Below are 16,423 nucleotides of genomic sequence, written 5' to 3' on the forward strand. Positions count from 1 at the left end.
TTTGATGACTTTAATCCAGACCAGATATCAGTTTGAGTCCCATTGGTAAACTGAAAGATGTTGGCATACTCTTTATATGTTGTATTCCCTGAGATTAGTTGAGTTGTTTTTGCTGGTTGTCTTTACTTTGTGGCATTTGTGTGGTTAGACTCTCTGTGGACTTTCTCTTTGTACTTGTTTTCAGTCTCAGTGAGGCTCACAACTGATTGTTTTCTGTGTATTTGGGGCCTTATTTAGTCACTGTGTCCTTGGTATTTATTTATTTATTTTGGAAAGTGTGCATTCTTCCTGTCTTTCTTTAAAATCTCTTTATGGCTCATCACACTGGTTTTTTCTATATTTGTGATCCCTTTGTATCCTGTTGGTTGTTTTGTGGTGATTCTCTGGTTGATTTGAATTTAATTACGCCAAACCTTTGTGGTCTAGAGGTCCTGATTGGCAATCAAATTCACGTGGGGTCTTGTGCACCCCATTGCCTTAATGGCATCAGTTTCTCAAGCCAAGGTTGTGCAATTTCACATCATGTCACCATCGCTGAACTGTGGCTACTTGTCATATCCTTGGCATATGGCATAGCCTTTCTATAAATATGCCCCAAATTAGCTGTAGACAGTGATCTGCAGGATAGAACACAAAGTGAAAGAGAAAGTTAGAGGGTTGGATATAACAAGTAAGAGAGGGAAGGAACAGCACAGATCCAAGACCCCACCAGAAACCAGTATGCTCATTAGCAGACTCTGTAGAAATTGTGCTCTGCCACCAAACAGATGTTTCACATCTTCTTTAGTGTCTCTATAGTGTGCTTGTTCGTGTGTCAAACACAGACAGGGAGGAAAGAAGGGGGAAGAAAACATTGTAGATGGTGGTGTTTTAGTGCAAGCCTGTCAGTGTAAATACAACAGGCAGCAAGCCATTTGTGAGTGTTTGTGCTTGCAAATTGTACACACTAGAGGAGTTTACGTGTAGTGAATTCCTTCGGTGACAGACTTCTTTATATACTCTACCAGTCGTGAACATTTGCCAAGTGAGATTCTAGCTTTCAAACTGCATTTTCCTTTTTGACTTTCACAGTCTTTGTTCTAGCCTTCTGCTTTTTTGGTGTCTACTTTTTATTAACTGTGGTGAATTAAAAATCAGTTTTAGCAGCAGTTCCTTACTTTTACTTGCTTTACTCTAAAAAAATAAGAAATAAAAAGATTAAAAGCAGTCGTGTTTTTGTTAAAGTCCAGATTTGACAATCCAATTGTATAATAAGCAGTTCACACACCCTGAGGAAGCAGGTTTGAGCCTCTGTCGAATGAGTATAATCCTGCGTGCCAATCAATGAGGCTTAAACAGTGTTGTATGTTCTCTCCTAATGCATGACATCATATTCTGAGTCAGAAGGATTAGCCAGAAGTTAGAAGGAAGGAGGTAATTCAAGACACTACGTACAGTACCTTATCCTGCATTAGCTGTGGAAATAGGGTACACAACTCCTCTCAGAACCTCTTACTCTGCCTTAATCTTATTGTTTTGTATTAATTATAATGGAAATTGAGGAACACCAACTCTCTAAAAAGCACGTAGGGCACTGCTTAACCGCTCTTTTAAATTCTGCATTCATAATTCAACCAGAACATTGAGCTCTCATCTAAAAATAAATGCACTCTTCAAAATGTTGAAAAAATTTTTTTTTTCATTTTGATCAGGCTGCTGGTTGATCAAAACAAAATAATGTAGTTAATAATATTGGAGCAGCTGGGATCTACTTTATTTCTACAGCTTCTGCAGTATGCACCCACCGTTCTTCTTGTAAAAGTGGGCCTCAGCCTGGTACTCTTCTCGGCTCTCCAGAGCCTTCTCCATCTGTTGGGCCACTTGCTCGCTGGTGTCGGCCCCGTACAGGAAGCGGCAGCTGCAGTTCTTCTGCATCACCTCAGTTCTTGTAAAGCCCGTCAATTCGCAGAAGCCATCTGAGCAGTACACAATGGGGTACCCACGGTGACCCTGGGCATTACCCAGCAGGAAATTACTGTCTGTGATGTGGAACATGAGAAGGTAAAGATGTGTTAGAAGTATAGAAGCAGAGGTAGATTTTTTTTACATGCGTTTGTGAAACAGAGAGGTTTTTGATATGAATGTCAGTAACAAGCAAGGCCGAGCTTCATGCATCATGTTTAGCCTGGTGTTTAATACATTATCTCTTCTTCACACAGGGAATCAAAGTCCAGTTAGTTCTTTGAATTTACGTCAAAGCTTTTCAAAGAAAACATGAATCAGAGTTTAGTGTGGATTCATTTTCAGCCGAAATTAATTTCCCCAAGCCTTCATCAGGTCATTTTGGATCTTTGATGGTGGTTATTAGGAATGTTGAATGATACTGAAAGAAATTGGCATCATGCACTGCAGACAGTATGACATAAAACAGTCGACTGGGGTTTATGAGCACCACAAAGGTTAGTGACCGATTTTCCCACTGGGCTTTAGGCTTACTGCTAATTTGAGGATATGAACCGAGAAGAGTCTTGACTCTTCAATTTAAAAATCGAGTGGATAATAGAGAGATGGAGGAAAATGGAAATGTGCCAGTGGAATATAAACATAAATATGAAGTATGACTGGAGAAAGAAAGCAAATGCTTTAAGAATGACCAGTATAAAGCCACACTCAATTTCATCTCATAAGGTGCCAGAGTGAGTGACTCAGTTTAATTTGACTGAACAGGTTCATTTACCTGTTTGTTCTATGTTTGACTGATGTGATGCCACATTTATGGAGCTGCAGATTAGAAAATACAGTGTACTTCAGTGAAAGCTGCAGAACATCTAAGCATGCAAATGTGACATTGACGTGGTGGAATATTTGCTTTAGTTTACATGTGGATCGTATGATGTGGTTATTGCCTCTGCACTTGTTTAATTCTGCAACAAAACAGCTTTGCTTTGGTTCCATTTCAGCACCACGGACAGCTCTTGTTTAGTTATTTCTGCAGGACATAAAGCCACAAAGCACGTTCGTCGGTCTGAGATCTTATCCCAGTAACTCAAGGCTGTAGTATTCAAAGGCTCTACATTTCTTCTGCATATCTACATATGTTAATCTTGATGACAGGATAGAGTTTGATGTCACATGTTCCCTCGCTTGCTACAAGCATGTGACCTTGCTGCAGTGAGGTTCCTTTGTATGGCAAACATTTTGGTTATGTGTATACCAGAATGACTTGGGTTTTTTTTTAGTGTGTTGCATTACATCCCACATTTTCTAAATGCAATACATAGAAGCATACACATTGTTGCGATGATAAAAAAGTAACCATATTATATAATGTTTATTTAATCTGGATAATGCTGGGTATTTTCAGTCACTGAGCTGATATTACCACTTTGTTTTCCTGATTCATTTCCTCTTTAGGACACACAGTCAAACCCATATTTCAGTCTCTTTTCACAACTTTGCAACAAAGAAGAGAAAACAATCATCAGTCTCCAGTTTTTGTATCCTTACAAATGCTCAGCGAGTGTCAAACAACCACCAGCTTACACTAGATTTGTGACTCCTCACCTACAGGCTTCCAGGCAGAATGTGGTGAGTGAAACATAGTCTGGTAGAAAATGACTTCTGCAGACAAAATAAACAGCCTGAAGCTAGAAACATTAACAGATACTGTAGCTGAACCTGTCAGCACAAAAAGTATGGCTTTACTACTTTAGATTGCATTATGTTGTTCATAAGCAGTAGATACAGCGTGGATCTCATAGAATAGATGCTTCAGATGTTAGAAAACACACTACTTTGACTTTAAGGGTATGTAAAAATATTTGTGGTTTGAAATCTGCTTTACTGAAAAGGTCATTCATCTTTATACTGAATTTGCTGTAATAATCCAGGAAGTATTTATGCATATTTGCTCATTATTTCTTTGAACAAGTTACCATTGAGGCCTCAGCAAAGTAACTGACTTGTCTCTGCTGTCAAATTGAAAACATCAAACTGCAGAATTTGTGCCCAGAGAGTAAGAGGCAGCACACAGACAGACAGACAGACCGATAGACTGCTCTGTATGCTCACGATTCCACAGAGAGAAAGTCTAAGAAGGAGTATTAAACAGCTGCTGCTGCACTTTCCACAATCTAGCACTTTAATTGGCCGGGCTGAACAGAAAGCAGTCCACAGGGGATGTCTTTTCTGAGCGGTGACAACCTTTCTTGGGTGTGCAGCGAGCAGCAACTAAACTGTCACTGTGGAATTATAGAAGGAGACAGGCATTAGTCTGATCCATCAGCAGGCAGAGGAAGTTTTATGCCAGTCTATGCTATGGCTTGATGGTGCTCAGCAAGGAGAAATTGTACTATTTCTGTTCCATATTCTGCTGCAGATCTTTGTGAACAAAGATTCACACCTGTTATTTTTTTATGATACTGTATATTCAGGTTTTTTTTCTGCAGGTAAAGTCACAACTCTGAATAGAAAGCATCCTAAAAAACTCAGTCGTCTCCCCCCCCCCACACACACACACCCGGTTTCACATCTTAAAAAAACCCTTCACCTGAGAAACAATGGCGGAACAAGATGTGATTGCCTATCCAGCTGGAAAAAAAAAAGAAACATGGCCTGTTTTTCATGTTCTATAAATTCCTAACACTCTAACTCAGTGAGCCAGCAAGTGTCAGAGAGCAACCGCATTCATCTCTGGTTTATGTAATGTTTACCTAAGAATAGGTACATCTCTACTCAGCATCCCTAAATCGGTCCTCTAAATAGGTCAAGGGCAGGGGTAGTCATTAATCACTTTATAAGGAAACATTAGAACCAACGGGCCATGAAGGGAAAAACTTTTATGCTGTGTTTGGAGGTGTGCAAAGTTTCATGGATGGGCAAATGGAAAGGTTTTCTTAAAGTGCACTAAAACTTTTAAATGAGTTAGCATTTTATTTCAAGTTCCACTCTTTCAGTCATCATGTAGGTTTTTGTATTCATTCACTAATTGATGATTAAGTCAAGCAATTGTTGTTGCTGGTGGTGTGAGATAAGGGGTGTTGAACCTGTGGCTTTTGACCATCTCTACTGACTCCCTGTGAACCTCAGTTAAGGTGGTATGCAGTGATATAGAACAAAAAAAGTACAGTATCTAGTTATGGATTTCAAAATTTTTAAAAATTAAAAACACAGAAGAAAATGGAGAATTTAACAGCGTGTGGACAGATTTGTTTGCTTTCACCACCAACGCTGCTGGCTTCCTGGTATGTTTGATCTGCTGCTGGACTTTTGTCAAAATCAAATTGAAACTTTCCTATTTTTTGTTTACTTTTACTGTATAAAGCTAATAGGCTGCTAATTATTTTATTTTATTAACAAAGTAGGCTCTGAGAGGTGCAGAGCTTCAAAGCTGCTTTACTAAGTAGTTGTATACTATACATGCTATTGGATAGTTTTTCCTCCACTTCATTATTGTCCAGTTTTGTTTGTAATTTAAAAAAATAGTTATTTCACAAATGCAAAAAAACAAACAAAACAAAATAAAAATTTGACGTTCTTGTCATTTAAAGTGTCAAATAATCATAAATAACCCACTGCAGAGTAGTCATGTGGTAAAAGGTTTTAAATATTTACAGCTGTCAAAGATGTTTTAAATAATTTTTAAATGAGGTGCTGTCACCTTCATTAAGAAAATATATGCTTTATTTATCCTAAATTTGGGAAATTATTTTGTTACTGCAGGTGAAAAGGACTAACTTGCTGAATAACATGTGCAAGTCTCATAAACTTTTATTTCCCACAGAGATTATTTTATGCAAATTAATCCAAAATCCTACTGGCTTTTGGTCAACGATAACCATTTTATTTCCTGAATAAAGACCTTTCAACTTATTTATTTCAGTTCTACAGTCGCATATTTATTTCTTCATTAATAAGTTAAGCTATACAGCAACCACATGAACCGCACTGTAAACAGTTTTGTCTGTGCATGCGTTTGTGTGGCTGTTAGGGCTGAACGATATATCGCATTTGCGATAATATCGCGACATGATCAAGTGCAATTTTCTAACCGCAAAGGCTGCGATTATACTCTGGACATGTCCAAATTCATGGGCTGCATTCTCCTGAGGCCGCATTTGTAGACCGATTACGTCACAGCGACGCGCCGAAGGCTGTCCAAATTACTACCATATCCCAGAATTCATAGCGTGGCCCAGCCAAACTCCAGTTTCCAGCAATGGCGGCCGCTACTAAGTTTTAAAATTACTCATACTAATCTTTCTGGGTCACAAAATAAACTTTTAACATATGTTAAGGCGAGAAAGTAGTTGTGTAAACATCAAATATCTGCTCGGTTCATCAAGATATCCCATATTTGCAAAAGTGCTTCGACGTTTTCAGAGGCGTCTGCTACCCACCAGCTCGACAGCTAGCCGGGAGCTCGAGGGTTACTGATGCGGCCGAGAACGGCACAACTCCCGGCACATCGCTGCTCGGGTTAAACGTAATATATAAGTCACTTAGACAACCTAAAAATGTTATTGTTGGGCTTTTTTCAGTGTTTTGTTTGTTCGTGAGTAAATCGGTTTGGCTGAGATTAAAGTTATTAGATTAGATAAAATAAAACTTTATTAATCCCCCGGGTGGGTTCCTCCTTGGTTTTCACACAGCTGACTAAACGTCAAACAGAAAACTTATTAAACAGAAGTATGAGACAGTCGAGAATTTACGCCAGTGTCTGGTTATATTTTAGATAGCAAGAAGCAGACGGCCGAGTTTATTAAACTCCACCGAGACAGCGGTGACGCTAATCAGAACTAGACCGTCCAATTTCACGCCTTTAAAATTTAAAGGCGTGTTTGTGTGTGTGTTTATACAATTGCTATTATGTTTGAACTTTATGTGTAATGTTACTGACTGCAGAGATCAGTAAGATGTGTGTATTTTTTATTTATTAGTTTTATTTATTTAATATTATTTTTTAATTGAATGACTGTCTAGTAGTTCACAGATGTCGAAAAACTGAGTGTGGTAAAGCCACTGATTTTTTTTATGTATATTTCTGCAATCTGCACATTGTACTGACTTTCATTTTAATGTTTACACCAGGGTTCCTTGTCAGCACTTTATGCTCAGATGTTTGTAAGCTAAAAATAAACTATTGTGTATGTTCAAATATACTGTTGTGATTGAAGAAGTTAAATAAAAATGTCAGTCATCAATTCATGCATCACCTCATGTCATCATAACAGAGGTCTGTCTTCCAGGAAAGAACAGTTTAAAATTAATGTAATATAGTATTGGCCATACTATATGATGTATTGCTTGTCTTTGTTTAATAATACAGAAGACAAAGACCTTAAAAAATAATCGCATCGCAATCGCAATATTGGGGCAAAAAATCGCAATTAGATTATTTTCCATAATCGTTCAGCCCTAGTGGCTGTGACAATGCCTCAATTCTTAGTCTGTAATCCTCTGAGGGATATTGCTTCCAGTAGCCGCTCAGCTGACTCGCTACAACTGTAATCTGACATGATGACACTACATGCTACTGCTAACATCAAGCAGCCGGCCTCGTGTCCATATAAGAGTTCTTCTGTGCATAAAAGACTGATGAAACCCAAGAGGCCTGGCCACTTCCTCAGAAGCTAATTACCACTCAGTAGCATGTAATTACTTATTGGGGCAGATGGGTGAGAGCACAAGAAGGAGTGGGCTTGCAGGGGGAAAGGGTCACTGGTTTGACAAAGAGGCACGTGGGAAAATCAGTCACTTTGATGTCAACGATTAATAAAGATGTTTGAATTAAACGCAAAGACAGAAAAAAAGTATCTGTGCAGTCGTGATCTAACTCCCGTTAAAGGTAAAAAGACTGCAGCTCCATAGCACCTTTATATCAAGAACAGTGCAAAGTGCTTTACAAAGCCTCACACCCACTCACACCTAAATTCACACACCGATGGAGGCGGAGCTGCAATGTAAGGTGCAGACCTGCACATTAGAAGCAGATTTATTTCGGTGTCTTGCTTGAAAACACCGACATGCATGGAGTAAGCCACCTGGGGACTCAACCACCAACCTGAACAATTACAGCAGAGCCTATTCCAAATGTACAGATCAAACTTTGCCACCTGTTACCACTGACTTTTAAAAAAACAAAACAAAAAGAGCAGCAAAGGATACAGCCACAAAAGAGTCTCAGCTATTATCTGGCTTCTATTTGGTGTTGGTTTCTGCAGCTGCCTATTAAGACCCGCTCATCAGCTGGGTAACAATGAGCTCCGTGAGCGTCAGCCTGACATTCTTTCCTGGCTCCTCTTTGGTTCTTTAGCTGCCTTTTATTAGAAAAGTGTTTAGGGGGAAAATAAACCCACTTCTTATCTTTGCCGGCAGCTGCCCCGTGGTTACGCTGCCCTGCAGGGTGAGCACTGCTGTCAGTGTAAAAATGCTGCTGGGGAGGTCGTGTACAAGAGCTCAGGGAGGTGGAGTTGGGTATAAAGGATGGGCATCTATACTGTAACACACACAGGCAGAGCACAGTGCCACCAGTATAATGGAAACTCTGGTTTTTAGGCAGTGTTGAGGATGAGCATCCAGACTGCTGACGTGCAAAACAAATCTACAGCCAGAACTGCAATTGTAACTTCACCCTGACCTTTGATCCTTTATAATTGCCCTTCAGAAATAATAATAATAAAAAAAGAAAGACTATTCAAACCAACAAAGAGATTTTTTTTTTTTTGAAAGAGCGTGATGTGGTTTTGTTGCCTTGAGCACAGGCACTCAGATACACACAGGGAGACATCTCCTTTTGGGAAACATGGACGCTGACATTGCTGTGAGCCAAATACTGTGCTGTGTGTGTCAAAGGTTATCCGACCTAACCTGCCCTGACATTTTGCTTACCGCAGGGCTGTTCAGCTGGGTAATTGTCTCAGACCAGGAACCGTTAAATTATAAGCAACTTAAAATTGCTTTCGCTTTAATAACTGTTATTCTTAAGGTCAAGCACAGCCACATCAATATTTATGAGGATAAACACGCAAAAAAAACTCTTGGTGGAGAAATTACCCTGAAACACCCGGAAAATGCTCAACGTGAAGCTGCACGATAGATAATGACTGTAAGATTTGGGGCTTTTAAGATAATGTATTATTTGGTCCGTCAGAGCAAACAGATGCACAAAAGCACAACGTAGCCTTGTTTTGCATAGTGGAAATAATTACATGGACATGCAGGAATGTAATGATGAAATAACTGTCTCAGATGCTGCTCTTATTATATATGGCAGTCAAGGCAGGGGCTTAGTTGGAGTGGCACATTAAATAAAATTTTTGGACAATGTTTGACTGCGAGGCTGCTCACTCAGCAGGGGAGCTTCTTTTGGTTCCGCTGATCTAAATACATTCTTTACTCAGACTGATGGACTTAGCCATTTTTGCTGTAAGAAACTTTTACCTCGTCATCAGTTTATGTTTTAAACTGCATTGCATATTGCTTGTAAAAATATTAGATTTGAGAAGAAACTGGTGTTCAGTGTACAATGATGTGATACTATTAACTTATTTAACATAATAGAAATTGTAAAAGTAAAAGACTGCACAGGTTTCATATAGAAATCTACAAATAATTTTCCTTGTGTAAATAATGCATAAATAACACATAATACAATCAGTCACATCATTAAGCACAACTGTTCAACTGCTTGTTAGGGCAAATATCTAGCCAGCCAATTCATTAGCAGCAACTCAAAGCATTTTGTGCAGACATGTTCAAGACAACCTGCTGAAGGTTAAACTGAGCATCAGAATAGGGATTAAAGGGGACTTTGAATGTGACATGGTGCTGGTGAAAGACGGGCTGATTTGAATTGTTCAGAAATTCATCTCTACAGTTTTACAGATAATGGTGTGAAAAAGAGAAAGTATCCATTGTGCAGTAGTTCTCTAAAGGAAATGAGAAGAATGGCCAGAGTGGTTTGAGCTGATAGGAAGGCAACAGAAACTTAAATACCACTCGCTGTAACCAGGGTATGCAGAAGAGCATCTCTAAATGAACCTCGAAGCAGATGAGCTGTAGCAGCAGAAGACCACACCTGTAGCCACCTCTGTCAGCTAAAAACAGGAAACTAAGGCTGCACTTCACACAGGGTCACAAAAACTGGATCATAAGACTGGAAAAACACTGCCTGGTCTGATGAGTGCTGATTCTGCTGGAGCATTCAGATGGTAGGGTCAGACTTTGACGTAAACGACATGAAAATATGGATTCATCCTGCCTTGTATCAAAGTTTCAGGCTGGCAGTGGTGATGTAATGGTGTGGGGAATATTTTCTTGGCATAGTTTGGTCCCTTAATGCTACCTGAGCATAATTTGAACTCCACAATCTACCTGATTATTGATGCTGACCATGTCTATTTCTTTATGACCACAGCGTACCCATTTTCTGACTTTCTTCTTCCAGAGGATAACGCACCATCTCACAACTCTCTAATTGGCTTCTTGAACATGACGATGAGTTCACTGTACTCAGAGGGTCTCCACAGTCATCAGATCACAGTCAAATGAGCACCTTTGGGATGCCGTAGAACGTCAGATTCTCATCATGGATGCGCAGCTGCCACATCAATATGGACCAAAATATTCAAACAAGGTTTCCAGCAGCAGGGAGTCCAACCTGGAACTAGCAACGTGTACCTATTGAAGTGGCTGATGAGCTAATATAAACTGTAATTGGTGAGTCAAGCCAAGGGTTATGTTTTCATGAAGAGTTTTTTTTTGTGATCTAATTGAACTTCTTTGACTTTATTTTCAATATTGAACAGTTAGTAAATGATGTAGCAGGTTTAATTGATGGTCTGTTGTCTTTGTGTAACTGCACATTTAGTGATGATGTGTTGGCTGATTTAAACTGAGACCTGCTACTTTTTACATGTTTCCTGCGCATGAAGATTCATTTTCAAATTTAACTGAATCTTGAGTTTGACTTGACTAAATTTTTTTAATTAATACAATTAATTTGCAGTAATTTAACATTAAAATAAGTCTTGTAAAAATAATTAAGAATCTTCTCCAGGCATATTTTAGGACTCCTAATACTGATTTTCCAGCAAAGCGAACTGGAGTATCACAAATCAGACAATTTTTTTCTTCCATCCTGAAAATATGAATGCAGGTTCCCTGTGTCTAAATTCTATCCAGTGAAGCTCAAACATCCAAGTGAAACCCACAAAAACAAACACTCTAATGAATGCTGCATGCACCAGACCGACGGCAGTTGGGGGCGACACAGAAGAGAGACTGCAGGTGCACGACCCACAATGCCACTTGTTTTAAGATGCTCTTTCCTGGAACAAGAGACCAGCTGCTTACAAGTCCTTAATTAGAAAGCAAGTTCAAGTGTTTTCTCTTTAGTCGACCATCTTTTTCTCCGAGTCCAAAGTGTTCGAGCATCATCCATGTCAAGTGGCAGGACCCTGTCACCCGGGCAACAGGAAGGAAGCTATTTTGAGCAGTGGGCACTCTGCCACTCCTGTAGGAGCCACAGCCTTATGGCAGGGATGAGAATGAGTTGGGGAAAATTTTTTTTAGATGCACGTCTCGCTAATGGCTACATGTTTTTATTGATTTATCTTTTATTCTGAATGAACGTTACACACTCAAAACCGGCACTACAGTATATATAAACAAATGACAAATTAAAGGAAAACCTGAACACTTAACTAACAGCAAGGGCATCTGGTGGGTTAGTTAACCCATGGGAGGTATCCTCTTGAGTGGTTTGGGTTCACTTAGAGGAAGGGTGATCATAAATAAGGCCTGGGGATTAGATTCAGCCCAACACAGACTTCATTCTGGTTCACTGAACGGCTTTGGAAAATGTGAAGTGCATAAAGTTTGGGCTTTTAACCATATTTTCATACGTTTCACAGCTCTGGCTACTGATAAAGTCCTTTCCTATGGCTATTCATACTATTTTAAAGTAAATTAGAGACGTGCTGTGGAAATTGCACTTCTTTTTCTTATTTTTATACATCTCAGGGATTAAAGTTGTAGCTAAACTTCTTCACGCTCACAGAAAGGGAAGTTTCACTGATCCAGCCCACTTAAGATCAAAATGAGCTGTATGTGGCTGCTGACTTAGAAAGAAGTGTCAAATCAATACAAAGTTGTTGTACTCTCAGCAAGTAAGGAAATATCTATTAAATGAGAAAAATCTATAGGGCGACTGTAAGACTTGTAGAATTAAAGCTAATGAACAATGAGGTTGATCTGAGGGCACTCAGTGGTCCACCATCCTACTAAGACAATATTTTTCCTTTAATTTGTCACCTGTTTACTGTCATTTGTATTTTATTCTGAAGTTTTAGAAGTGGGCTCAGCTCCAGATCTAATGGCTGTACGACCAAAATACAACAAGTAAATGTGGAAGAGTCCTATGACACCCTGAAACACCCTAAAGAGCACTGAATGTTTCTCAACATTACTGTCAACATTGAAATGTTTAGCTCAAGGGCACACAGGGACCTGTCTGACCTCCTGGCCCTCCAGCTGAACTGTGCAGTAGTCACATCATCTCTAGACTGAGTGCGAATCCTCTCGGCTCACAAAACTCCACTTTTGTATTTTCAGCTCCTTTAGTGCCCAGATACAAGAACAATTCGCGACGAGGTGAGTGCAAGTGTGCTTTAAGAAATTGAGAGATATCTCATTAGAATACCCGGCTCGCAAATTGAAGCTATAATTGCATACCCTGCACATCACTTACACGGTAATGGCTCCCATTTCACTGTGTTTATATTTCCCCAAGTGGAACGGAGACCGAGCTCTAAGAATCACAGCGAGCCATCCGTTCAATCTGGCTGCTGAAACCAGGCGAGGGAGGACAGGCTGAATCGACAAACAAACAAAACACAGACGTCCCCGTGGCATTTATTTACAACGAGCCGCAACCTCCCCTGAGAGGGGCACAAGGTGCAAAACAAGAGGCACGAGCTAAGCAAAAATGGCAGTGCTGCCTAATGGCTGCTCGGCTACTGTGAGGCTAAATGTGTGAAACAAATGTGAGATGTTGAGTGCAAGAAAACTTTTTCTTTTCTTTTTTTTTATTCAAGTGGAACCAGCAGCAGATGCTATTTTAGTCAGGACATTTGTACTGATTGTGATGACCTGAGAAGAGCTGAATCCAAGTTCTGCCCAAGTTTAAAGCAGAGGATGAAGAGAAACAAATTTTAATTCAGGCAGTGGGGTCTCTCACAGTGAAAACACAGCACAGGAGTCTGTATTTGATTTGATGCCAGCCACAAAACTTCCATTACTTTAGTTTATTAGCTGTATTTTAAAAACTGACAAGAAAAGAGGAGACAAATGACCACACAATAGATTTAAATGAGGCAAAGTCCAAGTCAGCAACCTAAACTACCAGGTTTTGTTTTTTTTCACTGAGTGAGGATTTATCAGAGAAGCTCAGCCTCACAGGACACTTACGTGTGCCATCGAAGCGTGTGGCGATGGTGTCTAGAAAGGTGTTCTGTGGGGCCAGGAGGCCCTTCATCACCGGCATCTTGACCCCGATTTAGGAAGGTCACCTGCTAGCTTGAGGTCACACCATCCCAAAGGCACAGCAGGTAGCTTCCAGGGAGTCTCAGCAGGTGCGTGAGACTTTGAGGGTGACTCTCTGGCACCAGCCGCAGGGATGCACATTTACAGTAAATGCTGCCACCCTTCCCCGAGCGATGCCTTCTCAGTAAATCAACAGCGTGGCTTTGGGAGGACTAAAATAGCTCACTCCAACAATGCAGAGGTTTGGGTGCAGTCTCGAAAAGGAGAAATTAAGAGTCACGGTCACGAGCAGCTGAAGAAGGGATCAAGTGCAACTGACTCTGAGATCCAAAGAGCTTCAAAACAGTGAGCCCAGCTGTTGCTTGTCTGCACCTTTCAGTCGGAGCGCCGATCCCGGCAGCAGTGTGGAGGAAGTTATCCTCCAAGTGCGCTGCGCTTTCCATTTAAAAGAGGACCGCAAATCTGTGCGACGAAAAATAACAGCATGTGTCTACACCTCTTTTCAGTGATGCTCAGTGATGTGTCAGGATGCTGTGGGGGAGTAGTTGCATCTTCTTGAGCGTTCTCCCCTCCTCGCTACTCTCCCTCTCCCTCACTCCTGCTCCCATCCGCGCCGGTGATATATCAGCCAATGAGATACAGGCATCCTCTGTAGGGACCTGTTTTCATCTGTGGTGGGGGTATAGAGAGAGAGAGGGGGAGAAAGAGAGTAAGGGAAGAAAGGGAGAGGTAGAGGAAAGAGGGAGGGGTGAGGCTTTGGGAGCATCTGACAGCACCATCACACCCAGCAGTGGTACTATCAGCACATGGCTTTTGTGGGCATGTCTGCAAAGCAAGGAAAGATGGATTACCTGCACATCGGTTAACGAAGCCTTTTGTATTCTGTTGGACTGTGTGCTGTATTGTCAAAGGAGCCTGGCTAAAGGGAGACTGTCAAAGTCCTCTAATTTATTTATTTTATCCAAGTTGCAGAGTAAAGGAGGCACAGCTTCAAAACACCGTTCCTAGAGTTTTTTTTTTTTTTTTGTTAATTTCCATCTTGACTATTAAAAATGAGGCTGGTTGCCTTTGCCCTGTCACCCCCTGTGGAGTATCCATGAGCGAGTTAAGACTCTGGGATAAAAGCCGCTAAGAGCGGATTAAAAGGATAAGCCTGGAGATGTTTTTCATGACAACGCGATGCCAAAACCCCCAAACCTAACTCACTTTGACCCAAGAAAGCAATACGGCTTAGCCAACGAGGGGAAATACCTCTAGACAGTGAACGTTCTCATCGGGAAGATAAATCATCTCCCCTCCGTGTTCGAAGAATCCTGTCAAAATCAATCTCATTAAAATTGTAGTAATCGGGGAAAGACGATCCATTGCTATTAATTAATGTGATCAATATTAAATGTTGAACGTGAAACCTAATATTAGGGGTTATTTGGGGGGTCATGCAGCTAATATTATAAGCCTGTATTATTGTATTTTGATCGGTATGTTATTAATTTAGAAGGACGTTTTCAGCATTTTTACTTAACTAGCACATTCATCAGTACATTTTAAATCACTGGTATATGTATGAGGTGCTGAATGAAAACCTACAGTTGCTTTGTTTTGTCAAGAAGTAAGAGAAAGACCTAGAATAAATCCTACAATCCTCCATATTCCAATTAGAAGTCAATAGGCCTCAAGAATGTTTTATTATGGCTGTTTTGTGACTCAAAAGACGTACAACACACACGATAATACCCACTAATATAGCAAAATAAGATAAAAAGAATGAGATCTTCCCTACATATTTTCTGTTCCATCCATCAAATGTGTCTCTATGCAGATTGGGAGTCAAGTAAACAAAAATGATGAGGAAAGAAATATAATAGAAATTTCTTGTGGGGGTTGGTAATCTTGGAAAGATTTAGCAGATTCAGCAGCAGTGTGGGTGTTTCCTCTCACCAGAAATTGCATTTTTAATCTTCTCAGTGAAAAAAAAAAGTACATTTGTTTTTATCTTGACTAACATTTCTGAAAGCAGCTGCAGACTTCTGAGAATAGCCACCTCAGAGAAGAGATGAAAGCTGTTACGTCCACCGAAGGTGGGTATTTTAGGGGATAATTAAACAAAACCACAAACACATTAAATGTTAATTGCTGGGAGCAGAGGTGAGCTGGATTTGGAGGAGAAACAAAAAAGGTGGAGAAAAAAAAAGACAGTGAAAGTAAAAGAGAAGCTTGGAGGCTTTTAAGAGAGGATTGTTTCCTCTCTCGGATCCTATTCAAGCCTTGGCAGCCATTCACTGTTTTCTATTTTTAATGACATCTCATTGTCCCTTCTTCTTGTAGTTCATCCGTCGCTGCTTGTCACTAATAAAGAGGCTAATACATTAAACATGCTCACGATCATCTCCTCGGTCTAATGTGACAGAATGACGCACACAGGGTCAGGTGAAATATTATCCCCAACTACATTTCCCATAGTTCTCAGTTTTAAGGGAACTGCTGGCGTGCTTGTAAAATTCACTTTGGCCCCTTAATTATGCACATAATAACATCTGAAAATCAATTCCTTGAATATTCTGCTGATTGAACTGACTGTAATTTACTAAACTTGAATGAAAATCCACAACCCTAATCCTGATTTAAATTGTATGCCAGATAAACTCAGCAGCCAGGCCGATTCACACATCCCGCAGCATCCCTTCTCTCACTTCAACACACTTCCCCCCTGCATCCCATTGAGAAGTCAAGCCTGCCTTTCTCAAATCTGTCTGTTTACAATGAATTAACTTGTGAGAGAACAGATGTGTGATCGCGGGCTCTGAGCGTTTGTGTGTCTGTAAATCCTCTGGGCGTATGAGGACGGCAGGCAGAGGAAGACACAAGCCATCTAACTAAACAACCAAGAAGAGATAGAAGG

General features: G+C 40.3%; 1 protein-coding gene across 1 annotated transcript in view; it reads right to left on the reverse strand.

The window, feature by feature from the left end:
* Window positions 1-14,168, reverse strand: part of LOC147323408 (voltage-gated delayed rectifier potassium channel KCNH4-like) — a 40,391-nt gene extending 26,223 nt beyond the window's left edge. Inside the window, exons 1-2 of the mRNA XM_086303737.1 lie at window positions 13,450-14,168; window positions 1,785-2,018 (exon numbers count right to left, since the gene is read on the reverse strand). Coding sequence (XP_086159863.1) covers window positions 1,785-2,018; window positions 13,450-13,525 — 310 coding nt within the window. The 5' untranslated portion in view covers window positions 13,526-14,168. The remainder of the gene's footprint in view (window positions 1-1,784; window positions 2,019-13,449) is intronic.
* Between the last annotated feature and the right edge of the window lie 2,255 nt (window positions 14,169-16,423).

This window comes from Aulonocara sp. 'chitande type north' Nkhata Bay, linkage group LG8 (genome assembly GCF_057382095.1).
Source record: "Aulonocara sp. 'chitande type north' Nkhata Bay isolate Kocher_YH1m ecotype deep benthic linkage group LG8, A_spYH_male_GT1.1, whole genome shotgun sequence".
Classification (NCBI taxonomy): Eukaryota; Metazoa; Chordata; class Actinopteri; order Cichliformes; family Cichlidae; genus Aulonocara; species Aulonocara sp. 'chitande type north' Nkhata Bay.